This window comes from Equus asinus, chromosome 5, assembly GCF_041296235.1.
Source record: "Equus asinus isolate D_3611 breed Donkey chromosome 5, EquAss-T2T_v2, whole genome shotgun sequence".
Classification (NCBI taxonomy): domain Eukaryota; kingdom Metazoa; phylum Chordata; class Mammalia; order Perissodactyla; family Equidae; genus Equus; species Equus asinus.
The window spans coordinates 104,200,874-104,228,710 of NC_091794.1; the positions used below are offsets into that span (position 1 = coordinate 104,200,874).

Genomic DNA, 27,837 nt, shown 5'->3' on the forward strand with positions numbered 1-27,837 from the left:
GGGCCTCAGTGCTGCTGTTGTCATCCTGTTTGAACTAGAAGGCCCGCAGAGGTGATGGCAGTGACTTGCCCGAGATCATAGAGTTAAAAACATCTGGGGGAGGCACCAGGGCCTCCTGGCTCTGGGCCCCCCTGCCAGGCTGACCACCCACTTCCTGCCGAGGAGAATCAGCCTTGGGGCACAAGTTCCAGGGCTCTCTGGGCAGGAGCCCTGCCTCTCCCAGGGGAGGGGGTGCAGAGGGGGCAGTGAAGGGGGTCGCCTCCTCCTTGCCTTGCCCTCACCTCCCCAGCCCCTCCTACCCCAGAGAAGCAGAACGGAGCAGGGCAGGTGACCTTGACTGGCTCTGACAGCTACAAAAATTCTTGTCTGCCAGGCGAGCCTCTCGTGTGGCCGCTGCACTGACGGGAACCCTCGGTCACAGAGCAGATCATGGGGAGGAAAGAACACCGTGGGGGTGACTGGCCCCCTCTGTCCAGGCTCCTTCAGGGCTGGGGTCTCGTCTGGGTCTGAGGACTCAGGAGGAACTGCCCTGCTGGTGCCAGGTCTGCAGGAGGAGGGCGTGGGGGCCAGCCGAATGCCCAACAGCCAGCTTAGCAGAAAACCCCAAACAAGCCCCAAACAAGAAAACAAGCAACCCCCAGGATGCCTAATTAACTCTGAATTTCAGATAAACAACAAATAATATCCTAGTATGAGTGTGTCCCATGCAATATTTGGGATATACTGAAACACCAGATTTGTTTTTGTTTTCTGAAATTCAGTATTTATTGGGTGTCTTGTATTTTACCTGGCAGCCCTTTGTCATTATAAGCGTCATCTCTTTTCATGGAACAGCTGTGCCTGCCAGGTACCTCTGCCCACGATTTACCCAACAAGAAACAAATGAGGCGGGAAGACGCAAAGCAGTTTGCACCACGGCACGTGGTGGGTGGCTGAGATGAGCTGGCTCTCCGGGGTGTCCGATCTCCCACCGAATTCTTCCTGATGGGCAGAGAACTGGGGGATATCCCCAACACTGGCCCTCCCCATCTCTGATTCTCCTGGTGACGCTGGCTGACCTTCCAGCCCCAGAGTCTGTACCTGGTCTGGGGGTTCTCCCAGGAGTCAGTGGGTCACCAAGGACACGGTGACCATCCCTCTCTAAGTAGAAGGGGTTCCTACTGGAAGCAAGAGGCCTGGGCAATCGGCTGGGGTTGCGCAGGGGTAGGGGTGGGGGGAGTAGGGAGGCTCTGAGAGGCAGGGACACGCAGAATAACATTCTTCTCAGCCCACAGTGATCCTGAAAACCTCTCCCGTCCCTCCCTCACGTGCTCTTCCCTTTCCAGCAGCCCAGTGAGGTGGGCGGGGCCCCTGCATGCAGATCACTGGGGGGCTTGTTTGAAATGCATGTTCCTGGGCCCCGGACCTACTGCATGAGGCTGGGGGATGAGGCCCAGGGCTCTGACCTTTAACAAGTCTGTACCCCCTCAGGGGCTTGCTGGGTCCCCAAAAGCTTGAGAAATGCAGCTGGAGGGGAGGGCTTTTTGCCGCAGCTCTGGAAGCCCAGGTCTCCTCATGGCTCAGTCACTCACGGGCTGTGTGACTTCAGAGGACCTGTCTGCTCTCTCTGTGCCTCAGATTTTTCTTTTGTAAACAAAGGAATGTGGGCAGGAGGATTTAAAGACTCCTTCCAACTCTAAAATTCTATGATTTCAAGGGAAGGGAATACTGTCCTTGTTTTAAAGATTGGGAAGTTGAAGCCTGGGGAGGCCAGGTCCCTCCAAACGTCCCTCTGCTGGAGTCCGGAGGGCTGGAGTCTCTGTGCAGCAGGGAGCGGCAGAGCACCAGACGACCCTGGGCCCTGGGCTCCCAGGCCTGAGATGCTGTCACAGGGTGGAAGGACTTTCCACACGTGTCCCCAGCCTTGCTCCTGGAACCACAGGAAGGAACGGCCACTGGCATTGAGAATCAATCGCCAGTGGCCATGGTGCTATCTCTGGCTCTGCTTCAGAGGGGCAGAGAGCGAGCAGACTTCCAGGTGCCGCAGCCCACACCACGTCCTGGGGGTGTATGACAGGGCGGGCATGTGCAGGTCCCAGGCCAGGAGGCTGAAGAGACCAGACACCTTCTTGCACCTTCCTTTCCAGCCACGGCCATACGTGGCCTGCAGGTGACAGCCCGTAGTACTAAGGAAGAAAGGTGAGCTGATCTGCGCCCCGAGACCTTGACACAGAGACTGAGGGAGGGAAGGGCTGGGAGGAAGCGAGGACGGGGCAGAATTGAACAGGGCACTTATTATGCCTTGGGTCTGCTAATCCTGACCCCCTGGGTGGGGAGAGCTCCTAGAGAAGGTCCATCATGGTCCCTGGAGCATCAGAGCTCTGGGGGACTCAGGCCCTGTGGCACACCCTGCGAGAGTCCCCTCTAGGAAGGGTGTCCTGGCAGACAGGTGCTGGCCAAGTCACGTCACCAACCCTGCCTGCTTACCAGGCGGGACATGGGGCTCAGGGGGGTCTGCCCCCTTCTCCCAGAAACTCGAACCCCCTTTTCTCCTGTCGGACATTCTGAGGGCCTGTTTGGATCAGATGAGTGGGGACTTCTCATTATCCTGACGAAATAAACAGGAGCCCAGCCGGAGGGACAAAAGCTGATGCATGCCTGGAGGCCACATGAGGCCTTTCTCCCTCGTGACTCCAAAGGGACTCTATTTCTTTTTTTAAAAAAAATAAAAGCAGTTTTATTTTCCCAAGTATAAAATGACAGGCTCCTCGTAGACTTGGGAAACACACGTAAGTATCCTGAAGAAAATAAAACTACCCAGAACCACGCCACTATTCGTTTCACTGTATTTAGTTGTTTTGTTCTTATGCACGTATATATATTTTAAACAAATTGATATTATACTATACATCTTATTCCTGACTCTTCCTCTTATTGAGTTGTAAGAGATTCCTATCATTACAGTTCTTTGAAAATTTAACTTTAATGGACACGTAATAGGTCATCTTTTAGATCTCACATAAGATCTTATGTAAGATTAATATATATATATTAATTGAACCTGTCCTCTGTTGTTAGAAATGTGGGTTATTTCCTTTTATTTTTATATGTAAACAATGCTGAACTCGACATCCTCATCCACACAGAGTTTGTGGAAAGCTCTGGATTTTTCTGGGGTGAGTTCTTTGAGGTGAGAATGTGGTCAGTGAACGGCTGTGGTCATTTTAAACCTCTACATGCATTTTTGCCTAATTGCCCCCCAGACAGTGGGCACCATTGGACATACAGAATATCTGTCTTGCCACACCTTTCCAGTTTTTTTTAAACATGTTTCCAATCTGACAGGCAACACAACGCCGTCTCCTTATTGCTTTGATTTGCGGTATGCGACCACCGTTTGAGCAGACGTTTTGCGCATGTTTATCCACCTAAGAGAACCATGTTCCTGCCAGGGGTTGACTGAGGCCTCACTCCCGCCTGCCTTTGACAGGTCTGCACATGTCCCATGTGCCACAGGCTACCGCGTTTTTAACTCATCTCTTAATTAGAGTTGAGTCACCGGGTGTCACCTTTCTCACCATCCCCGGTGTCCAGGGCTGGGTGTCAGTTTTTACGGGCACCCTGGGCTGGAGTTCTGGTGGAGAGTCAGCTGCAGGCATGACCTAGAGCCACCTCGTCCTGTCCTGTCCGCTCCCAGGAGAGTCCCGCGACTCTGTCTCAAACACTGGATCTTTCTGAAAGTGTCGCGTTCATGGTGCCACTCTATCAGTTAACTCAAAGGTCACCCTCATTGCTGGGCAGCGTGGGACAGTGGACCTGCCTTCCTGCCCTTGTAGGATGGCCCTGGGGGAACGCAGTTGGGGACTTGCTCTGGAGAGGCCAGGACTCCCTTTACTGAAGCTGACGCGTTGCCAGCTGACTCAGACACCCAAAGTGTTAGGCCTTTCAGCCAGTGGCCTCCACGTCCCGCTATCCCAGAATCTCGGGGTCTCCACTGTAGTTGGGAATGAGATGTCACTTTCGGGCTGCAGGGCAGTGACAGCACAGCAGGAGTTCCACGTATGTGCGTTGTCATGAGGACCTGGATCGAATGCATTCACGGTTACATGAGCCAGATCGCACCCTGAACATGGTCTCCGCAGGACCACAGTGGACGGCGTGCCTGCCTCCAGTCCTGGGGAGCACCCAGGCCTCCTGCTCTCAGGTCCTCGTCCAGACTGTCCCGGGTCACGGGTCCTTCCCTCCCTCCGTCCTCATTCCCTCCCCATTCCCACCTGTACTTCTCTACCTTTCTGGTTCCTGCATACCCGTCCAGTCTCCACCCCTCCAGCCCCTGAGGCTGGGCTGGGAGCCTGTCCTGTGGGATCTCTTGGATCCTGTACCACCTCTATGACCCCTGCTTGACGTTGCGAGTTCACGAGTCTGGCTCATTCTGAGGACATAAGATGTGCCTTTTTTCTCCTTGCATCCCCAGCGCTGGTACCATATAGAGCATGTTTGGAATCCTTCCAGTGGCTTCCACTGCACTGAGAATAACCCAGCTCCCTCCCACGGCCCACAAGGCCCCCCGACCTCTCCTTCTTCCCCACACCCGACTCCCACCCCAGCCACACGGACCTTGTCTGTCCCTGGGACACGCCAAGCTCCAGCATCCAACCAGGGCCTCTGACATTGCTGTTCCCTCTGCCCCATGAGATATTTCCCCTTCAGATGGCTGCATCTTCCTCATTGTCAGTCCCCAGTCCGATGTCCCCTCCCCGAAGAGGCCTTTCCTGACCACCCCACCTAAGCTGTCCCAGCCCCACCCACCCGTGCTTGTCACATCTCCGTGTTGTGTTTACGTCATAGCACTCACTGAGGTCCACGTCGTCTTTTCCACACGTCTTGTCCCTCTGGAAACACAGCTGGGAGATGAGCACACTTGCTGCTGTGTCCCCAGACCTGGAGCCATGCCTGGCACAGACGGGCCTCAGCGGGGCTGTGGGAACGAGTGAGTGGACACTCCCGAGGCCTCTGTCACAAGGGCCATCAGGGGGCAGGCCAAGATCGTTGGCCTTGGCTTTTGTCTTCACCAAATGCCCCTCCTTGACTTGGGTCAGCAAAGGACATCCAGATCGCCTTTCAGTGAAGGCAGAGGACCAGAATGGGACTTCTCTGGGTTTCTTTCCAGATCTGTGGGATGCTAGTCAAATCCCATAGCCGCCCTGAGCCTCCAGGTCTGTGCTGTTCAAAGAAGAATCCAGCCGTCCTGCCCCCTCTGCTCAAGGGGTGCCGGTAAGATGCAGGAGGCATCCTGGAGGCCTGGCTGGCGGCAACTTGCTCTGCTCTGCTGTGCAAGGTGCAGTATGAGCAGCTGGCCAAGGAGGTCAGGACACCGGCCACAAACCTCTCCTCGCTCCCTCTCTCCGTCTCTTGCTCTCTTCAGTGTTTCTCACACTTTTTATTCTCTTCATATACCCATGGGCTTTCTCTACTTTCTCATCCATGTGGCAAAAAAAATATGTATTCCCCGCTGTTCCATTCAAGAGACGAGCTAAGGCCAGGCGAGGCTGTGTTCTCTTGGTCCCAATTCCCAGGTCCCTGGAGGAGGCTCTGTCTGGCTCTGTTCAGGAGCGGTCCCTCTCTTGTCCAGTCAGCCGAGGGGATGGATGGGGTGACATCGTACACGGGGGCTTCCAGGATGTTGCTGGGTGACCACGGGCATGGGGCGGAGTTTGGCGGTGGGGCTGGGCGGGCCACGCGCCAGGCATCCGTCACTGTGGCTGCGCTTCCTTCCAGTCAGCTGTCTGATGGCGGATACATCCCCTCACCCCAGTGTTCCTAGGCCCAGCTTCCCCTCTGTCAAATGCATCTGCCCTTTGACCTCAGGTGATGTCACATGAAGCAGCTCAAAGTGCAGTTTCCTTACCCCCACACATGGAAGCTATTCTCTTTTTCTCTTTATCCAAATCATGGAAATGCAGACAAATGGACGAGACGTGCACCCAGGCTTACAAATCCCACAGGACTTAAGCATCGCCTGTCAGATCCCAAACATCTGACAATGCACGTCGACGGGCGCTGTCTGTGTTTTCACAGCAAATCTTTGTAGCGGCTCTCAGCCCGACCCCTCCCCTTGAGAGGCTGCTGGTCAGGGAGCCCCTGGGGCCCCATCTCCTCCATCCTCCAGGCTGGTCATGGGATAAATGCCAAGGGCAGGAGTCAGGACCTCGAGGGAGCTGCAGGCCCTTCAGGATTAAGGAGTAGATTCTCAGAGATGAACCCAAACCAAAGAGCCAGGAATCGGGGCCCTTGTCCCGGCTCCATCACCAGCTAGCAGTGGGATCTCTCGTGTCCCCCCTCTCAGTTGCCCTAGATCTTAAGTGGTGACCCCAAATGTCCCCAGGGGCAGCAGGTGGGAGTCATCAGAGAAAGTGGGACAGGAGGAGAACCGAGATGGGCTCATGGGCGAACGGGCTCATGGAAAACAATTTAGGGTGCTGTACTGGCTGAATTCCCCAGAGCACATGGGCGGCTGTCTTCCTCCTGCTGGTCACCAGTTTTAGACCCATGGGCTCAATGACACAAAGGCCCCGTCTAGCTCTGATTTCGGCTGACTCTGTGCCTCCTGAGCCAGCCTCCTCCTGGTCATGGGACGAGAGCATCGGGAAGCCCCTCACCCCAGCTCCTAGAGAAGGTCTCCTGGGTGGGTCCCTCGGCACAGGTCCCAACACCCCGCAGCTCTATTTCAAATGCGGAGGTGCAGGGGTATGTTCCTCTCTCTCCCTCTTCAGAGGAAGAGAAGACCCCCGCCCCCAGCATTAGAAAGAATAGCATAGCTGTTTCGAGAGACACCAACGAGATGATCTCTGCTTTTAAACGTAACCGGCACAAATGGTTGTCTGCATCAGAAATCAAAGTTGCACACGGTCGTGTTGAGGCGCCAGGAGCTTCAAGCTGAGGGTCGGGACATCCTGCCCCTGCTGCCACCTCCTGGACCTGGGCAGGTGGCCTTTCGTTCCCTTGTCTGTCACCCTGAGGTTTGTTGGGAAGATAGGGAAATTCTGATGTAAAAGGGCTTTAGAAGGAAGTGGAAAGTGTTTGCGAAAGAGAAGGGCCACTGTGAGCCCTGTAACATTACAAGACAGGGATTTACAGACCATCGGCCCCCTTGACAATCACACAAGAACCAGAGACCAGTGATGGGGCAGCCAGCACACTCTACCCAGCTGGTGGGACACAGGAGAGAGGGTGGGCACTCCAGGTCACAGGAATTGCTTGATGATGGCAAAACCACAGCTCTACTGATCATTTATGGGGCGGGAACAAAGGGAGGAGGTAGTGAGGAGATGAAGCATATGCCCAGCTGGTACAGGACAGCCGGGAGGATGGGAAAACAGGTTGGAGGCAGATGTGGGAGCCTTGGAGGCCAGGAGAAAGAACTGAGGCCTGCAGAAAAATGACGGGAAGGATATGCATCCACATGCCCAGGGTGATTTTCTCTGGGTGAAGGGCTGGCTTTGTTTTATTTTATTTTATTCGTAATTAACACTTTATTTTTTGGAGCAGTTTTAGGCTTATGGAAAACTGAGCAGACAGTACTGAGAGTTCCCATATGCCCCTCAACCCCACGCCCCACCCCCATGCCCCTGTTATTAACATCTTCTGTTAGTGTGGTCCACTTGTTACAACTGACGGACCAGAATGGGCACCTTATTATGAACCAAAGTCCCTAGTTGACATTAGGTTCGTTCTGTGATGTCCATCCTGTGGGTTTTGACGGATGGATCATGTCGTGGATCCACCATCACAGCATTGTACAGAAGAGTTTCATGACCCTGAAACGGTCCTGTGCCCGATGTGTTCATTCCTCGTGCCTCCCCTCCCCAACGTAAACACTGATCTTTTTACTGTCTCTATAGTTTGGTCTTTTCCAGAATTGCATATAGGTTTTTTATTATTATTTTATTGAGGTCATATTTGTTTATAACATTGTGTGATTTCAGGTGTACATTATTATATTTCAGTTTCTGTATAGACTGCATCATGCTCACCACCGATTGTCTAGTTTTTATTTGTCACCATACACACGTGCCCCTTATCCCGTCACCCTCCTCCCACCTCCTTCCCCTCTGGTGACCACTAATCTGTTCCCCTTATCCATGTGTTTGTTTATCTCCTACATATGAGTGAAATCATACGGTATTTGTCTTTCTCTGTCTGACTTATTTTGCTTAGTGTAATTTGCTTAAGATCCATCCATGTTGTCACAAATGGCACGATTTTGTCTTTTTTCTGGCTGAGTAGTATTCCATTGTATATATACACCACATCTTCCTTATCCATTCCTCCGTTGATGGGCTGTTGGGTTGCTTCCACGTCTTGGCTATTGTGAATAATGCTGCTGTGAACATAGGGGTGCATAAATCTCTTTGGACTGTTGATTTCAAGTTGTTTGGATAAATACCCAGTAGTGGGATAGCTGGATCTTACGGTATTTCTATTTTTAATTTTTTGAGAAAACTCCATACTGTTTTCCACAGTGGCTGCACCAGTTTGCATTCCCACCAGCAGTGAATGAGGGTTCCCTTTTCTCCACAACCTCTCCAACACTTGTTATTTCTTGTCTTGTTAATTATAGCCACAGAATGGCATAGAGTATTTAATGTCTTCTTTTTGCTTCTGGGTGCTTTCCTGCGCTGACACATGGCCAAGTATTTTGTGTCCCCCGCCCCTTAACTTTATTTCAGTGCAACACGTAGACAGACAGGCACACACACCCACTGTTAGCAACTCCTAATGGGTCCTGTGGGGGCTGTGAAGGCCACAGCTCTGTCTTGCTGCCCCTCTCCAGGGTGAGATAACTGCTACTCGCTTTGTCCTTTCAGGCTCGGGTGGTAAGGCTCACCCCCAATGCTGGTAGAGGCCTACAGACTGCCCTGTGTCCCTCGTCGACTCCTAAGGCCAGCCCATACCTCTGTAAACAGTCCCTTTGATAGACTCACTTCAAATAACCCCATTGGCGGTGGGGGGCGTGGTTTCCTGCTGGGGTCCCCGACTCCAGGAGCTTCTGCAGATTCCTGAGCAGGCAATGATGAAGGGGGTTTTTGTGGGTTGAATTGTGTCCCCCAAAATTCATATGTGGAGTCCCTGACCCCCAGTAGCTCAGATTATGACCTTATTTGGAAATAAGGTTGTTTTAAAGGTACCCAGGATTTGTTTCATCAGTTTGGTAAGACAGGCCGACATGGAAATGATTGTCAGGAAGGAAGAAGATTCATGCTCATAGATCTCCAGAAACAGGAGGCGGGGAGCCCATGCAGGGCCACACCGGGAAACAGCAGGGACGGCCAGGAGGCAGAGGGAGTGACAGCAAAGAGCAGGCACCAGTCCTCATTGTGGTTTCCACGGGCAGGGGTGGGTGAGGGGGGTAAGCGGCCTGGGCAGGGTCAGGGCTGGCGGATTTGAATAATTTCTGCAGGCTCTGGGCTACAGGGCGGGCCCTAGTTGTCCAGTATCTGCCCTGGGGTGACTTAGGGTCCAGGACTGCAGGAGCATGATAAAAGGCAGTGGGTGGGGGCATGGACTGGCGTTGGTTGGTTTGCATGTCATGTCACAGGTGTGCACTCAGGCGAGTGTTTCCTATCTCTAGGATGGCTAACCCTGGGAAGGGCAGACCCTCCCTGGGTCGCAAGGCCCCAAGCTGTCAAAGCATCATAAATACACAAAGTGAAAACCATAATTAATACAAGAGTCACTGCAGATGTAATCGGGATGAGGCCATTAGGGTGGGGCCTGGTCCAGTATGACTGTTGCCCTTAACAAAAGAGGAAATTTGAACACCCAGATGCGCACGGAGGGAGAATGCCATGTGAAGATGAAGGCAAAGTTCAGAGGGATGCTACAAGCCAGGGAGTGCCAGAGATTGCCTGCAAAGCACCAGAGTCCTGGAAAGAGGCCACAGACCCTTGCTCACACCCTCAGAAGGTATCAGCCCTGCCGACCTTGATCTCGGCCCTCTGGACTCCAGAACTGGGAGACAAGAAATTTCTGTTGTTTAAGGCCCTAGTCTGTGGTCCTTTGTCACTGCAGCCCCGGAAACTACTCCAGAGGATGTTGATAACCTCCCTCCTGGCCAGACGAGGAGGCTTGGATGAGAGAGCCTCCAAAATGGCGTCCAGCCCTTGCGATTTTGTGATGTCAACACAAATTGCTTCACTTGGTGTGCACGTGGGGAGATAAGCACCGAGGTACGAATGGGGCTCTTGTTTCTTTGCTTGGGGTTCGTCCCTGCTTCCTGCCCCAAGCGGGCTGCTCCCACTGGCTTCGCTTATTGCATCTCCGCCGTGTTCCAGACATGTAGCTGAGCACGTCAGGGCAGCTCGCCCAAGAGAAATGGAATGCGAGCCACGTGTATAATTTCAAATTTTCTAGTAGCCGCATTTAAAAAGATCAAATAAGCAGGTGAAATGAATTTTAATATTTGACCCAGCATATCCAAAGTGTTATTCTTTCAACTTGTAATCAGTAGAAAAATCATTCATGAGATATTCTTCCTTTCTTTTTTTCATACAAAGTCTTCAAACTCTGGGCTGGATTTTATACTCACTGCGTATCTCAGTCCAGACTGGCAACATATCAAGTTCTCAGCATGTGGCTGGGGCTGCTGTCATGGAGGGTGTGGCTCTGAGTCTGTTAGTGTCTTCCAAAGAGGTCAGTGCCAGCAAGGACCTCCCTACTTCACAGGTGAGAAAGCCAAGGCACAGACAGGTCAAGGTAACTTGGCCAAGGTCACGCCAGCCAAGAAGTGGCAGAACGGAGGAATGACCCCGAGGGACTGGCTCTGGGATCTTTGTCACTAACCGTTGTACGGCTTCCTGAATCTCATTGCAGAAATGAGGGTCCCTTAGCCGCAAGCCCACCCTCTGGGTCTCTAGCCCCTGCCTCAGGCTCGGAACCACACTTGGTGGGTGAGTCCTCCCAGCTCAGACCCTTGACTTGGACGGAATCAAAGGTGACTCGAACACCTTAGTGGAAGCCAGAATAGACGCAACACCTGTGAAAGCGAGTTCAGCTCCTCCTTTCTGCTCTTATGGGAGCTTCGTCTGGAGCAGTGACCCCCTCCTGCTTATCACACCGATGTCAAGTCACGTCCTTCCTCTGCTCAGAACTCTCCAGTGACTCCCACATCATCAAGAGTAGAAGCCACAGTCATTCCAGGGGCTTACGAGGTCCCGTGATCTGACTCCCTCTTCCCTTCTTTCTGACCTAATTTCTTACCACTCTCCCCTCCATTCGCTCTGCTCCGGGTGCCCCAGACTCCCTGTTCCTCCTCAGACACACCAGGCGCCTTCCAACCTCAGGGGCTTTGCACTTGCTCCCTCTACCTGCAACGCCCTGCCCCTGGATGTCCACATGACTTGCCCGCTCACTCCTTTCAGCACCTAGCTCAGGTGTCCCTTCTCACTGAGCCTTCCCTCCCAGCCCCACTGAACCCCATGACATGCTGCCTCCAGCTCTCCTCCCTCCCCTCCTTGCTCCTCTGTTCTCCATAGCAGCTGTCGCCATGTGCCACGTCATTCAATTTACTGATTTACTCATAGTCTATCTGTCTCCCCTCACTAGATTGTAGCCATGAGAGTGGGGACTTGTCTGTTCGTTCACTGTTATCGCCCCAGTACCAGAGCTGCTCTGGTCTATAACAGGTGCTCAATAGATGTTTGTTGAGTGAATGAATGACTCAGTGACGCCAAGACAGGGCAGAGGGAAGAAGAGTGGAGCAGAGGAGGCCTCCAGAAGCTCCCCCTTGCTTGGAGAAACCAATTTAGTAAACTCATTCTCATCAAAGTATGAGTGAGTTGAGGAGTAACCTGGAACAAATACAGGAAGGGACCCCTGCTCATCGCTGAGCCACTGATCTGAGTAGCGTTTCAGACATGGTGACACTCGGATGGGTCAGGTCAGGGGAGAAGGTTGGGGCCCCCGGTCTTCTTTGAATCACAACCTATAAGCAGTTACCCGAGATTCCTTTGTATTTGGAGAGCAAGACCATGTTGGTATGGGAAAAATGGATGTTTAACTGTCAAAAGTAGGGACTCAGAAGGACATGGCCCTGTCTCCAGATGGCTGAGGGGCTGTCACTGAATACAGGAGACCTGTTCTGGCCTCAGAAGATAGATAAATGGTTAGGACTACCAGGAAACTGATTCTGATGCACTATAAGGAGGAACAGCTAGCAATCAGGGCTCCGAAAATGGGCTGCCTAGGGAGGTAGTGAGGTTGCCGTCATTGGAGGCATTCAAGCAGAGACCATATGACCACTTGTCAGTGGTATTGGAGGGAGCATCAAGTGTTGGGGGGGATTTCTGCCCATGATGCTTCTGTCCCTTGATTCTGATTCTCTGGGGTTCCTTTCATTTTGTCCTGGTTCCACTGGCCAAGGAAACATGTCTTGAGGGAGGGTCCAGTGTGCTTGAAATCCAGTGGCTGTCCCTACCTTGATGCCCGGAGCCATCGCTCCAGCTCCCTTCCCTGCCCCTTCTCACCCCTGCTTCTTCCTGAACCGAAACGGACGGAGCTCTTCAGCTGTGCAGCCGAGAAAGACAGAAGAAGCCCTGAGCCTCTTGTCCCCTCGGGTCCCGCTCTGCTCACGCCGAGTCATCGTCGGAAACCAGACCATTTGCCAGCAGCCAGAACTGGCTTCTCAAATGTGCCATGTATGTGCTGCTGGCGTCCAGCTCCCCTTCAGCCAGGACCCTGACCTCCTGCGGCTATCCCCGTGAGCCCATGGGACCTGGGCCTCCAGACACATCAGGGCTGTCATTCATTTCTCCATGAATATTTGTCGTGCTTCTGTCCACACTCCGCAGAGACTGGCTCCCAGATCTTTGTCACTAACCATTGCACGGCTTCTCAAATCTCATATCAGGAGCTAGGGTCCCTTAACTGCAACCTCACCCTCTTGGGTCCAGAGCCCCTGCTTTAGGCTCAGAACTAGATTTAGTCAGTGCACGTCCCTGCGTCAGAGCCTGGCCTTGGCGTGGTGTAAACCGAAGACGACTTGGCCATCTTAGTGGGAACCAGAGCAGACTGCGCTCTGTGAAAGCAAATTCAACTCCAGGTGCCGAGCACGTTGCCATGGACCTGGCAAAGCCTCTGCCTTTGTGGAGTGAACATTCCAGAAGGCTCAGAAAAGCTTAGATTTGAGGATTATCCAGTCTACTCTTTTTCATTTTCAGATGGGAAACCATGGCTCAGGGAGACCAGGTGACTTGCCCAAAGCCACACAGCAAACTAGTGAAAAGCCAAGCAAGGAGCCGAGGCCCCGATTCCCTGGCCAGTGCGCTTCCCTCATATCGCACGGCCGTCCCTAGAGGGAGACGTCGCACAGCGGCTGAGAGCACAGGCTTCGGATTAGACCCACCGTGGTTTGAACCCTGCTCCTTTATGCACTAGCTGTGTGAGCCTGGGCAGATTGCTTGACCTCTCTGTGTTTCAGTTTTCTCATGTGTAAAATATGAACAATAATATCCCTAAGTCCATCGTGAGGGTCTAAGAGGTCACCCCTGTAATGTGTTCAGCAGAGTGCCCGGTGCACAGAAAGCCCGTGACAAATGCCAGCTGTTGTCAACACCTGTGTCGCCGCCCCAAGGACCCAGTTCCAGAGGCTCGCACTTTGCGACAGATGTGTCTCAACGTGGTGTCACTGCAGGCGCTTGGGACTGAGGGTGGGGGCCACTGGCTCCTCGGCTCCGCTCTGCCACTGATGTGCTGTGTGATCTGGGGGGATGCGTTAGTCTCCTGTTGCTGCTGTAACAAATCACCACCAAATTCATGGCTTAAAATGACACAGATCTAGTTCTTACAGTTCTGGAGGTCAGAAGTCCAAAACGGGCTGAAATCAGGATGCCTGGTTTCCTTTGGCCTCTTCTGCCTTCTAGAGGCTGCCCACATTCCTTGGCTCGTGGCTCCCTGTCACTCTGACCTCCATTTCCATTGTCACATTTCCTCTCTGACTCTGACCCACCTGCCTCCCTCTTGTAAGGACCCTGTGACCACATTGGGCCCGTCTGGATAATCCAGGATAATCTCCCCTTCTTAAGACCCTTGACTTCATCACAGCTTCAAAGTCCCTTTGCTCTATAAGGTGACACACGCACAGGGTCCGGGGCTTCGGATGTGGACGTCTCGGGGGCATTGTTCCGTCTACCACAGGGAAGTCACTTCACTTCTCTGGGCCTGTTTCCCCACCTGTGAAAGCAGAGGGTCAGATAAAGGGGAAGTCTTCTCCGCCTGCACAGGTCGTTTCTAATGAGCCCCCCCATTCCCCACAATGCCTCCCCCTGTGGTCACTTCCCAACAACCCAGAGCTCTGACCCTAGCGATGGCAATTGCCACGGCGCCAGGACCCACTGCCAGGTGAAGGCGTCTGCTGCCGGGGGCCTGGGTCCACCCTTAGCCCTCACTGTCCAAAGAAGCATCAATATAACAAAAAAACAGCCTGGCTCCCGACTTCCCACGACGACGAATTGCTTCGTGGGTAAATGATTTGGGAGCTGTTTGGGGCATAGAGAGAACTTTATGGGCGGAAGGGGAAAAAGGCCAGCACTCGTGGGGAGATGTCCTGGGGCGATTGTCACGAGCAGCACAGATGGGGGAGCCCACCAGGGACTCTAGAGAGAGGCGGGTCTCACATGGTAAGAGGGAAAGACAGACGGGGTCCAGAGGAAAGAGGAAAGGTGGCACCGCTGAGCAGAGACGAGGGAGTGGGGACACATAAAGTCCAGTTTCATGGCTGGGATGAAATTGTCCACCGAGGAGAGGCCAAGTCAAGTTCTACAAATGGCCGGTCAATACTGAGGGCACCCGGTATCATGGAGAGAGGGTGGGCTCTGGGGACAGTGGGCCCGCCTTTACCTCCAGACCTTCACAGACGAGTGGCATGACTTTGGGCCAGTTGCACAGCTTCTCTGAGCCCTGGTCTCTGCAGCTAAAAAATCCGCCACATCTGCACAGCTGTGTTCATAGCAGCGTTATTCAGTAGCCAAAAGGGGGAAGCAACTCAAGTATCCATTGATGGATGATGGATAAACAAAATGTGGTCCATCCACACAATGGGGTATTATTCAGCCTTGAAAGGAAGGAAGTTCTGCCACCCACTACAACATGGATGACACTTGAGGCCATTATGCTAAGTGAGATAAGCCAGTCACGAAAGGACAAAATACTGTATGATCCCACTTATCTGAGGCCCCTTAGAGGAGCCAAATTCATAGAGACAGAGGACGATGGTGTGGCAGGGGCTGGAGGGAGGGCGGGTGGGATGGAGGGTTAGTGTTTAATGGGGACAGAGTCTCAGTTTTGCAGGATGCAAAGAGTTCTGGAGCTGGAGGGGGAGATGGCTGCACAACAACGTCAATGTGCTTAATGCCACCGAACTGGACACTTGGGAATGGTTAGGATGGTCAATTTTATGGTATGTGTATTTTACCAGAATTAAAAGTTCTTTTAAAAAAATGAGACCAGGAAAAAAATACCCCAAAGCAGAGCATCTCGGACTCGGCACCGTTGACGTTAGGAGCTGGCTAATTCTTTGCCCTGGGGGCTGTCCTGTGCACTGTAGCATGGCGAGCAGCGTCCCTGTCTTCCTCCCACGAGATGCCGGTGGCACCTCACCCAGCTGTGACAACCAAAAGTATCTGCAGACATCACCAAGTGCCCGCTGAGGGACAAAGTCACCTCCAGTCGAGAACCACTGCTCTAAAGGGCTATTGTGAAAGAGGATCAATGACATGATGATGGCAAAGTACTTGCCATAGTTCCTGGTAAATACTAGTAGTTTCAGTAAATGTTACGTCCCTGTAGAATGTCATCTCAACAGTGTAATTGGGGACGGCCCTCTTAACATGCATGCCCCTCATCACCCCCGAGACACTCAACATATGGCTTCTTCCAGCTGGCCAGTGAGCCCACCATTAGAGATTAACTTGGGACAGTGGGTGCTCAGGAGGGCGGGTCAAGGCGGGGAGCCACAGTGGGTGTCTCTGAGCACTCCAAGGCAGCAGGGAGCACTGATCGCCGTGAGCACTGATCGCCGTGAGCACCGGGAGGGACCAGACTCACAGGGGCGGTCTTAGACTTCCTCACACAGGCCTGGCCAGAAGGTTCCCTCTAACCAGATCATCAATAATAACTAGATGCAGGTTGGTATCCCCAGCACTCGGCCCAGGGCCCAACTCAGAGCAAATGTCTGTTACTGATGATTGAGGTGGCACTGGTGGCGGTGGTAGAAATGGTGGAGGTGGGCATCATGGTGGAGATGGTGGACATGCGGGAGGTGGACATCATGATGGAGGTGGTGGACATGCGGGAGGTGGACGTCATGATGGAGGTGGTGGACATGGGAGAGGTGGACATCACAGTGGAGGTGGTGGACGTGGGGGAGGTGGACTTCACAGTGGAGGTGGTGGACATGGCGGAGGTGGTGGAAGTAGCAATGGAGTGATGGTTGAGATGATGGCAGTGATGGTGATGGTGGGGGTGGCAATGGAAATGCATGCATGCCTCCTAGAAGATAAAAGTTTCAGCCCTCAGGGATCATCTCTGCTCATTTCTTACCGGAGGGAGGACAGGTTGGGAAAATCGCATCACGGGTCAGTCGATTTTCCATTCTTATGCGTGGGACTGATGTCAGCGTCCTGAGGTTCAGGGGTGGGAGTCAGGCTGAAGTGTGGGCGAGCAGACACGAGTCGCAGCTCTGGTGCGGGACCCACTCTTCTGCACCGCTCCTTCTCTAGGACGCGCTCTGTGGCACCAGGGCCAAGCAGGAGCCCTGGACCCGAGGCTCTGATGCGTCTTTCTCTGGTGGCATCAGCTGAGCGCTTAACTGGAAGATCTGCCGTGAGCCACGGAGGACAGCTGGGAGTTTGCCCCTGTGAGGCAGGGACGGGGGAACAAAAGTCAGCAGCGTAGGAAACCGGAGCCTGTGTTCCCCGGCAGCCTGCCCCCAAGAAGCAGGAGCAAGCCTTGCAGCGCCATCCTCAACGCCCCCTCGGATGCCCCTCGTGGGTCTTCTTTGCAGCACCGAGCAGCTGCAGCAGTGGCCATGGTACCCGCATCTTCTCCAGGTGCTGATAGTGAACTAAGAACCCGGTGCCTGGAAAGTGCACTAAACAGGGAGTCCAGAGACCTGGATTCCCTCCAGACTCTGTGTGACCTTAGACAAGCTGCCTAACGTCTCTGGGCCTCCCGTCTGTAAAATAAAGGGGAGAGATGGCTGGGAGAGTGACTAACAGATGTCAGAGGGATCAACCACCCTCTCTCTCCGGTGCTCCTTGTCACTAGGGCCTTCTCACACCTTGATAAGACTTGCAAAGCTCTTGGCACAGGTCTCAGGCAGGCAGTTCACAGAAGAACAACTCCAAATGGCCAATGAGCACACCATACAATGTTCACCTCTACTGGCAATCGGAGAAATGGAAATTAAATCAACAATACGCTCTTTGATGGCTTGTCAGGTTGGCAAAGCTAAAAAGTGACAAAATCCATCGTGGGCACGAGTTCCAGGATTCTCACACGGTCCTCACCTTCTGGGAATGTGTCTTGGGGAAATAATTAAGAATGTGTACACGGGGGCTGGCCCTGTGGCCGAGTGGTTAAGTTCGCGCGCTCCGCTGCAGGCGGCCCAGTGTTTCGTTGGTTCGAATCCTGGGCGCGGACATGGCACAGCTCATCAAACCATGCTGAGGCAGCATCCCACATGCCACAACTAGAAGGACCCACAACAAAGAATATACAACTGTGTACTGGGGGGCTTTGGGGAGAAAAAGGAAAAAATAAAATCTTTAAAAAAAAAAAAACAAAGCGCCAAATGATTTAAAAAAAAAAAAAAGTGTACACTGACGCTCATAGCAACTTTGCTTCTAATGAGAAAAAAACTGGAAACCTCCTGGGATTGGACAAGTAAATCGCTGCTCATTTACATAATAAAGTATCCTCCCTTACAAGTGATATCTGATTGGCTAGAAAGATGTTCCCAGTATGGTGATCCAATGGAGTGGCAGAGTATATTTCTGCTTAGAGGATTTATATACACGTACACGCAGAAAAATCCAGAAAGGTGTAAGCCAACGTGTTAAACATGCATTTATGGGCTCTTTTATCCTCCTCCTTTTTGTTTATTTCTATTGTTTCACTGCGTACACAGGCTTTGTATAATAAGTGGAGTTAGGTAAACAAAAATAGAGTTTTAATGACAAAGAGTGCTTAGGAGAGCCTGTCGCTGATCTGGGTTGGGCAGTTCCTGGGAGGCCAGATCAGGGGAAAGGCCCCAAGAGATCCTCTGGCTGCAGGCCTGTTTGCTGGCAAGGGGTGAGAGATTAATCTCAATCTACCATCCGCTGTGTCACCATCTATTTCGGGAGAATGGCAGCCCTTCACCCTCTCCAGCTCAGGTGTCAGCTGCTGGGGAGAAGTCATCAGTCAAGGAGAGAGAGCCTGGAAGGGTGGCAGCAGGCCGGGAGCTGAGCCGCCCTGCACAAGGAAGGAGGCCCGTCTCTGCTCCATGTGCCCTGTGGAGAAGGAAGAGGTGTTGTAAAGGGAAGGAGCAGTGGTCCATTCTCCCTAAGCCAGAATGGAACCCACTTTGGTGGAAGGTGAATATGGGATGGAGGAAGACCCAGAACAGGACAGAAGGAAGGAGCCCAGCTTCCCATCAGGTGTGCCCGTTCACGGAGTTGTCTCCCTAAGAGGGGAGGTGAGCTGTCCTAAATCCCTCCCACTCCCTTAAGCCCCTGGAACCGCCAGGCACATTTGTAGGACATCTGGGCAGAGTGAGATGGCCTGTGGCTGTGGGACAGGCAGACAGGACAAGTGTGCAGCTCGTCCTTGAACTGCTTTCCTATAATCCGTGGTCCTCTTGAGTGTAAATGACAGAAGCCAGCCCTGGCCAAGGGAAGCGAGGAAGGGACCACTGCAGGGAGGTCAGGGAATCTGCAGAACTGAAGAGAAGGCTGAGGGCAGCAGGCTCCGGCAAGAATGAGGCCGCTCTGGGAGTCTAGAAAGCGGAAACCAATCAATGGGGCGATTTGTCCAGGGTGGGGTGCTGGACTGAGTTGGCTTCAGCCATCTTTTTGGTCCATCCCCTCAAGATCCAGTATATTGGGCCAGAGAGACTGGCCCAGGGTGGGTCATATGCTGAGCCCCAGCCAGAGAAGGGTCATGCATTTTAAGAAAGTCGCACCAAGACAGAGGTACCCCAGGGGTGAGAGGTGATTGCCCAAAGAGAAGTCTGAGAGTTGCCTCCAAAGAGGAGAGATGGAGGGGGAAGCCACAGGGCAGCGAATGACTGTTACCCCGGAGACACCTGTAGGGGGTCAAATGGGTCCTCCAAAAGGATGTGTCCAGGTCCCAACCCCTGGAACCTGTGAATGTGACCTTATCTGGAAAAAGAGGCTTTGCAGACGTAATTAGGGATCTAGAAATGAGATCATCCTGGATTTAGGATGGGCCCTGAATCCAAAATGACAAGAGAAAGACAGAGGGAGATTTGAAAGAGATGCAGAGCAGGAGGCCGTGTGAAGACAGAGGCAGAGACTGGAGCGATGCTGCCACAAGCCAAGGAACGCCAGGAGCCGCCAGAACTGGAAGAGGCCAGGAAGGGCTCTCCCCTGGAGCCTTGAGAAGGAGCCCGGCCCTGCTGGCACTTTCGTTTCAGACTTCTGGCCTCCGGAACTGTGAGCGAATACATTTGTCTTAAGCCACGCAGTCTGTGGTCATTTGTCATGGCAGCCCTGGGAAACCAATAAACACCCACACCCTACAGCGTGACCTTCTGTGTTCTTTCCACTGAGTACTCTGGGCTTGGGCCACCGCTGGAGGTCTCATGGGTTCCAAACCGGGTTTACACATTTACTGTGCAGCTTTGGCGTAATTCTAGGACCTGCTGGGTCTTCATTGCCCCCACAATAACCTCTGCAAGCGTTTTTAAGGCAACAGGGTGATGGCTAACAGCACAGGGCCTGGAGTCAGAGTGCCTGGTTCCACGTCCTGGGTCCACCACTTCTTAGCTGGATAACCTTAAGCAGGTATCCTAACTGTTCAGTTTCCTGTCTGCGAACCAGGGTCATCCCAGTACCAGCCGGAGAGTCTGCTCTGTGGAGTGAAGGAGTGTAGGCGATGCCCGGGAGGATTCCTGGCCCGTGGTAAGGCTACAAGGCGGGTTAGCCAATTTGCTAACATTCACTCAAAAATATTGTTTGAAAGTTCTCGGTACTGGAAGTAGAGCAGGAAACAAAACAGAAAGTCTGACCTTTGGGGAGGGGCAGGGAAGCAGGAAAGAAACAGATAAATACATGCATAATGAGTGACTTGGTGCTGAGTGTTATAGAGAAGAATAAAGCCAGCGGGGGATGGAGAATGATGAGGGCATGGGGAGGCCTCTCAGATAAAGTGACATGTGAGCACAGACCTTAAGAAACGGAAGAATAGAGCCAGGCAGAGGGAACAGGTGCAAAGGTCCTGAGGTAGGCCCGTGCTCCGGGTATTTGAGAAAGCAAGCAAAGTGGAGGGGAGGGGTTCTCAGGGAAGATAGCAAGGATTGTGGGTTTCACTTTGAGAAAAACAAGCAACCTTGGCAGGGAGGGGTGTTGAGCAGAGGAATGATGGGATGTAAGTTTTTCTGTAAAAGCCTCATTCTGTCTGCTGTAGGGAGAATTGGGCCGTCTGTGGGGTAGAAATGAGGCTCCGGCAGTTTTCTCAGTAACGAAGCTGACACTCTAACCTCTGTCCTCTGACTCCCATGCCTCCCCATCTTTCAGTCTAGACCAGGGCGGGAACCGTGTTATCTGTTGAACCCACCAGCTATTACTCTTGTGATTTCAGAAATCATCTGTAATAAATAGGAAGAGTTCTTCACATCTGGGGTGCACTTCGCTGAAGAAGGGAGAGAAATCACAAAAATTGACAGCTCCCAACATTGTTGCCACTAAGAATCTGTTGCATTCATGTTTACGGACCCCGAGTGTGAAAGATTTTGTCTACTCAACAGATTGCATGTTGAGTGGATGCCCTGTAGCTCATCGCAAATGGGGAGTGGTTTCTGATGGGCTTTTGACAAGCCAGTCCTGGCTTACAGACCCGCAGCCCACCTGAGGACCCGGCAGGAACTGCACGCAGGAGCCTTCTCACCTGGACACTCCTGACTTGTTCTGGATTTTCTCGGTTTTTGCGATGTTCGTGTTCTGAGTGCCAGGCTCTGAGCTGGGAGCTGTGGGTGCAGACGTGGGAGACCCAGGCCCCCCTGTGGAAGAGCTGACCTTGTTGGAAGAGGTGGGGGGAGGCCAGGAAGGAGAGGCTCCACTCAGGGGCAGGGAAAACACAGGAAGCATTCAGGGCAGGCTTCCCAGAGGAGGCGTTTCCTGAGTCGCTTTGAGCAGCAGGTGGCAGACTTCCTGTAAAGGGCCAGATAGTGACTATTTTAGGCCTGGTGCATCATGTAATCCTTTGCAACTACTCAAACCTGCCATTGCAGCACAGAAGCAGCCCTAGATAATGCGTCACTGATGGGCCTGGCTGTGTTCCAATAAGACTTCACTTACGCAGACGAGCGGGAAGGGGAGGAAAGGGGGAGTCGGCCCTGGAGCTGTTGTTTTCCGACCTCTAGTCTTGAAGAATAAGGAAGCCCCGGGCACTTGTTGCCGTGGGAGGGAGCGTAGGGATGCAGATGGTACTCGCTCGTTTTGCCCAGGCACGCACAGGCCCGTCACGAAATGGGAGCAATGAGGGCTTTGCGGTAAGTTTTCTGAAGGCCAAATGTATTTACTGCTATTTAATCATATCGTGCCCTTCTTAGTTTTAATGGTGGACAAATGTTCTCTCTTTTATAAAACGATGATGGGATGTGTGTGTGTGCTCGCGCTTAACGTCCTAACGGGGCAGAATTATAAACTGCAGTCCTATGTCCGTCTCCTCTATTTCTTTTTTTAAAATTTTTTTATTAAGATTATGTAAAATTCAAAAGCCTGAGGACCACAGCTCCAGACTCCAGGCTCCCGAGAGATCTTCCACGTCCCGGCTGCCTCCAGGACACAGGACAGGCGGAAGCACACTGCCCCGGGGGACGCACACTCAAATGCTTGGGGCCGGCCAGGTGACACGGATGAGTGAGCAGACCCACAGCAGGTGTCCTGTCTCATTACAGCAGCCTGACGATGGTCTCCATGTGACAGTGCTGCCCTCTCTCCTGAGTTAAATGTCTTTTCAGATTCTTAAAATAAAAGACCACCACCGCTGCCTTCACACGCAAAAACACATTGCAGCCTGAGTGTGGCTCGTGGCTGCCACTTTTGATCTCTTAATCCAAATTCTCCATTCCTGGCAGTGATTCTCCGGCTACTCACGGAGGGCGTCCCTTCTCGTCTGCATTTCAGAGCATCCACGGAGCCCTTCTCCTGACACGGGCGTCCAGAGGCTGTGCTGGCAGCGGGACCTTCCGAATCTGTCCAGCTCAGGGCCTGGGGACCAGGAGGGTAGCTGGAGGGTTCTACGGCATCTCTTTAAAAGACACTGCGCCTGGAAGGAACTTGTCCTGAGGCGCGGAGTCGGGGGGTGGGGGGGCCAGGGCAGCCTCGGGTCTCCCTGCCTGGGAGACTGGATGGAACAGTGGAGTGGCTGGGGTCAGTCTCAGCTCCATCATTTCCTGACTGTGCAGCCTTGGGCAAGTCATTTGGCATCTCTGTGCCTCAGTCTGATCCTCTGTAAAATGGGATAATTATAGTAGGCTCCTCATAGGGTTGGCCTGAGGATTAAACGGGCTAATACGTGTGAAGCCCTAAGAGTGGCGCCCGCCGGCACACACAAAGAGCCGCGTAATTCCTGGCTTTCGTTGGCTATTCTTAACTCAGACAGCTGGGGAGATGGGGCTCAGGAAAGGAGGGAGAAGATTCCAGTCAAGTAGGGACATCATGGGCGCCCCGTCCTCACCTCCCCGTGCCCATCCTTCCTCCCCTGCCACCGCCGGCCCGCTCCTGGGTTCCTCCTCTCTCCTCTCAGCTCCCCTGGGCTTTCTCTGGACTTTTCTTATGCAACTTCTCACTTCTTAAAATATCGTTGTTTGTGTTTGTGTCCTGATGCTGCTCCTCTTGGACCTAAGTTCCTCGAGGCCAGGACTGCGTCTTTCTCTCCCTTTTTCTCTTCCTTCCTTCCTTCCTTTTCTCTCTCTCTCTCTTTTTGTCTCTACCATAAAGCCCTTCCTCCGTTTTGTTTAACGCGTGAGTCAAAAAGAGCTGTTTCACAACTAGAAGTCTGTTCAGAAACTACGAGCAGCCCTGCCTTCGAAGGTACCTACCCAGGCAAGTGTTCTAGTCTGAAGCCGTGGTTCTCAACCGGGGGCTCTGTCTCCTTCCCTGCCCCGCCTCCCGGGACCTGTGGCACTGTCTGGAGACATTTCTGATGTCACACTGGGTGGGGGTCCTGCCGGCATCTCGTGGGTAAAGGCAGGGATGCTGATCAACAGCCAGCTGTGCACAGGACAGCCCCCACATCAAGCAGTTATCTGACCCCAAATGTCAACAGTGCCGAGGTTGAGAAACTATGATCTAAAGGAAGATGCTGCAGGAGAGAAGAGGGGACCCCAAAGTCAGAGGACCCCAACTCCAGGATTCTGCTGTTGGCCTTGTGTGTATCTTTAGAGCGCTCTGGTCGCAATGCCCTGCCTCCCTCTGCTGGCCCTCTCCCTGGCTGACTCTCTTTGTCCAGCTCTTCTTATTTCTCTGCCCTTTGTGAGCAACGAAAACCCATTAAGTCAGCGCGTCTTATCGTGATAGCTCCATCGAGCATGGTTCCAGAGTCGCCCACCCCTGGTGGGCTGGTGTGTGGCTTTTTTCAAAAAAGCCCGTTTCCTCTAGCCACAGAGAAATGTGAGATGACATTTTCTAAAAGCGTCACTTTGTAAAAATGCCAAGCCTAATCTCAAGGCACAAAGAGCATTGTAGAAATCAGAATCGACTCAGGGAGCCACGGCCAGCAAAGGTTGGGTTTGAACGGCAGGCCCTGTAGGCTTGTGTCGTTTTATTGTGGTTGTTTCCAGTTAGTACAGCTCACTGAGGAAAAAGACTTCTAGGAAGTTTCTCTAGGTCCTGATGGCCTGTTATGGGTTGGAGGATTGCAAATATTATCTGGGATTTAGGAACTGCCTGTCCTTCATGTAGTGCGTTGGTGTCCATCCTGTTTATTTTCATAACATCTGTGGCTGGTGGGGGGAAGGATGTTAAAGACAGGCAGGTCAACTGATTTTTCCACTTTTCCATTGAAGAAAACACAGTGTCTGCAAGGGAACCAGAATATAAGTCTATCTTAAAGTTCTCCTGTTCTGTTGAAATGCATTTAAAATGCTCAGAAGTAAGCAGAAGTTTGGCTTCTTTAAGAAAAAGAAAGTCAAAAACCATAGTCAAGTGTAAACCGGGGAAACCTGCAGAGCAGTGGTCCAGCTGATTCCTCGGGTCTATAAGTGGGTACTGACTTAGGGACGGCGGAATGTGAGTCTGGTTGCTAGGCAACGGTTCCCATGAGGAGGAGAGCATCAGTGGGTTGGCTGTAGACTATATAAAGGATGGGCCAGGACAGAAGGAAGGAGGAAGCTTCTGGTTCTGAGCTGGAGAAGGAAATATAGACAAAGGCGCAAGGGGTGGTGGCCCAAAGGGTGGTGGCAGGGTTGCACAGCAACCTCCTAGCAGGACTGCTCTTTGCGGGATAGAAGCCACTGATCAGCAAAGTGTGAAGAAATCCTCCTGGGTTTCAGATAATTCTGGAGGTGGGTTGAGGGCCAGCTTTTTGAAATCATTAAAGCACTAAAAAAGAACAATTGAAGGTTTTGCTGAGAGTTGGAAGGAAGCCAAAGGCAAGCAGAGATTGAAGGCTATTGAGCTTAATGTCAAAATGGTGTCTTTACAGCTTTGTGAAGCTGTGTTGCCAAAGTCAAGCTGCATGGACTCTCTGTGCTTCAGCTTTCTCCGCCACAAATGGGCAAAATAATAGCACTAATAGTAATAATCGTAATAGTACCTGCCTCAGAAGGCTGTTGTGGGAGTTGAGTTCACATGTGCGTAGCTCTTACAGCAGTGTTTGCACATATGCAGTAAGTGCAACGGGAGTGTTAGTCACTACTGTTTTGTTTTTCTCTCTTCTTCCAGATCAGAAGCAGATCTGAGCTCTTTATGCATTTGAATATCATGCATTTTCTTGTGTCTGAAGTTTGTAAAATCGAGGCAGTAACTTGATTTGGTCTATCGTTCGCATTGTGTGTCAGTCAGGATGTGTAGATTATGCTTGGTAATAAACGGTCTTTTGTGGGTTAACACTAACACAAGCCTACAACTTGTTCATGTCCAACGAGGGTTTGTATTAGTCAGCTCAGGCTGCCATAAAAAAATACCACAGGCTGGATGGCTGAACAGCAGACGTTTATCTCTCACAGTCTGGAGGCTGGAAGGTCCAAGATCAAGGGCTGGGAGGGTTGGCTTCTGGTGAGACCTCTTCCCGGCTTGCAGACAGCCACCTTCTCTCTGTGTCCCCACAGGGCCTTTCCCCTGTGCACCCACTCCTGGTGTCTCCTCCTCTTCTTATAAGGATACCAGTCCTATCAGATCAGGGTCCCACCCTCTGACCCCATCTAACCTTAGTCACGTCCCTCAAGACCCTGTCTTCCAGCACGGTCATAGTGGACGTTGGGCTTCAACACCGATTTGGGCGTCTGCATGGGGACACAACCGAGTCCATAACAGGGTTGGTGGTGGAGGTGGGGCCTCTCTTCATGATGGGCACTCGGAGCCCCTGGCTGTCAGGCGCTGCCTCTCCCCATGTGCCCATCTCTCCACCTTGGCTGGTCCTAAATTCCCCTTGGCTCTCGCTGCTGCCCTGGCTACGCCGCGTCCCCAAACGCTGAGCTCTTTCCAACTCTCTATCTTCTCTGCCTGGACTGCTCGTCCGCGGCTGCTTCCAGCTCAGCCTTCAGATCCGAGCTGAAGCCATACCTCCTGACCACCCCGGACGCTCCATCATTTCACCCTGACATTTCGTCTTCAACATTCTATGTATTTCTTGATCCGCTCATTTATCGTCTAAAAAGTACGCTGCACTGGGGCAAGGCCTTGCTTTGTTCGTGCTGTATCCCCAGGGCCACAGATAGTAGATACCCATCAAACATCTGTTGAATGCGCGAATGAGGGTCTGTCTCTCCAACTGGAATTTGCACTCACCGTGGGTGGGGCCTTTTTGCTTTGCTCCTCACCAGTCCCTTGACCCAGGCTAAGTACTCAGTAAATGCGTGTTGAATGAATAAGTGAGTGCATGGAGAGCCATCCTCAAGTTGCTCAGTTTCTCTTGCCTCGGGCAAGTCTTCCCTTGGGCTCACTAAGTCAATGGAGGGTGTAGAGCTCGCCCATCTGCAGTGCTTGCAGCCGCCCCTTGCTTCACCGAGTGGCAGATGGGGCACCCCGGAGGAACCACGTTCCGATAAGGGAGCGGTCATCTGGTCTCTCTAAAATGTTATAAACCCATCACACTAGGAACGTGTCCCTCACCACCAGGTGACTGACAGCTTCTGTCACTGCCACCACTCCACTTGGTGGCAGCCACGGGAAGATGGCGTCACTTCCTGTGTCCCTGGCTCTCCTCTTCCTGGCTTTCCTCCCAGCCTCACATACCCTTGGCTACAGGCCAGGCCTCTGGAGCCGGATTGCTGCAGTTGGAGTCCAGACTCAGCCACTTACTGGCTGTGCAGCTTTGGGCAAGTTACTTCACCTCTCTGAGTCTGTGTCCTCATCTGTGAAATGGGGATGACATTAGGACCTCATGGAATTGTTATGAGGACTAAATGAATTGTTATGTGTGAAGTGCTTAGAACAGTGCCTGGCCTACGGTAGGTTCTGGATAGCATTTATTATTGTCATAAAGCACTTTCTCAACATGTACTCGGATGTGACAGTTTTCTAGACAAAAAGATTTGACACTTCTTTTTAAATTAGCCAAACACTCTTCCAGTGAAATCTTAAAGAGAACTCCAATATACAAAACCAAGTTTACGAGGGCACCTTTGGTCATAGCAGGGGTGAGCGTTCCAGAAGCTCTCAGCCCTCAGACAACCAGAAGATAATGCTCCTCAGGTGTGCCTCCTGGAGCAATAGCACCAGAGTCACCTGGTTATTAAAAATGCTTTTTAAAAATGCAGAGTTTGGGGTCCCCCCCAAGACCTGCTGAATCTGAGTCTCCAGGGGTGGTGCCTGGGAATCTGCATTTTCATACAGTCTGCGGGTGGTTCTGAAGCACCCGGGGGCTCCATGTGAGCTTCGGTGACTACCGTTTGAGGGCCACCTTCAGACAGAGCCTTATTCTCCCCGCTCCTGTCAAGGGAAGGCCCTTCGAGGGGAGTGGAGTTTCCACAAGGCTGTGCTGATCCTCTGGACGGCGTCGTCCTGAGGGCGATGAGGAGGAGGATGGTGTCCAAGTTAGGAAACAGTGTGAGCAACTGCAGGGCCATCCATTGGCACTGCCCCATCCCGCTGCATCTCCCCCGCGCCCCCCCTCAAGGCTGGGTCTTCCCCAGGCCTGGATTAAGGTCCACCAAGCTTCCAAACCCAAAAAAAGATCATGCTCCCCTTCTGTCACCACCCTGAGCAATTCAAAATCAGAGTACTGTGCCTTAAAGTCAATCAAGGGAGACCAGCATTCTGAATTCTCCCGTGGGGATGACTCTGAGACTTTAAATCAACTGTTTTCCCGTTTGGGGGCTGCTCCCCCTCCGCTGTGCGTCAGCACTTGCCTTGCGAGCTTGTGGGCCACCCTGTGCGGCAGCCTAACCCTCTCTCTCGCCCTGCCCGCCTTCTC

The 27,837-nt window shown here is 52.5% G+C and overlaps 1 protein-coding gene across 3 annotated transcripts in view; it reads left to right on the forward strand.

Moving 5' to 3' along the window:
* The window catches only part of LRRC38 (leucine rich repeat containing 38), a 41,646-nt gene that overhangs the window by 9,289 nt on the left and 4,520 nt on the right, over nt 1–27,837 (forward strand). The window contains exons 2-3 of one of the 3 annotated variants that reach the window (XR_011503618.1): nt 20,079–20,159; nt 20,839–21,748. The exons of 1 other annotated variant lie outside the window; for it this stretch is intronic. Coding sequence is in view for 1 of the 2 variants with exons in the window: in XM_070511023.1 (XP_070367124.1) it covers nt 20,079–20,159; nt 20,839–20,858 (101 nt within the window). In the remaining variant the exon portion in view is untranslated. Of the gene's footprint in view, nt 1–20,078; nt 20,160–20,838; nt 27,832–27,837 lie in introns of those variants that run through there. One more of the 3 variants, XM_070511023.1, reaches the window with a different exon arrangement.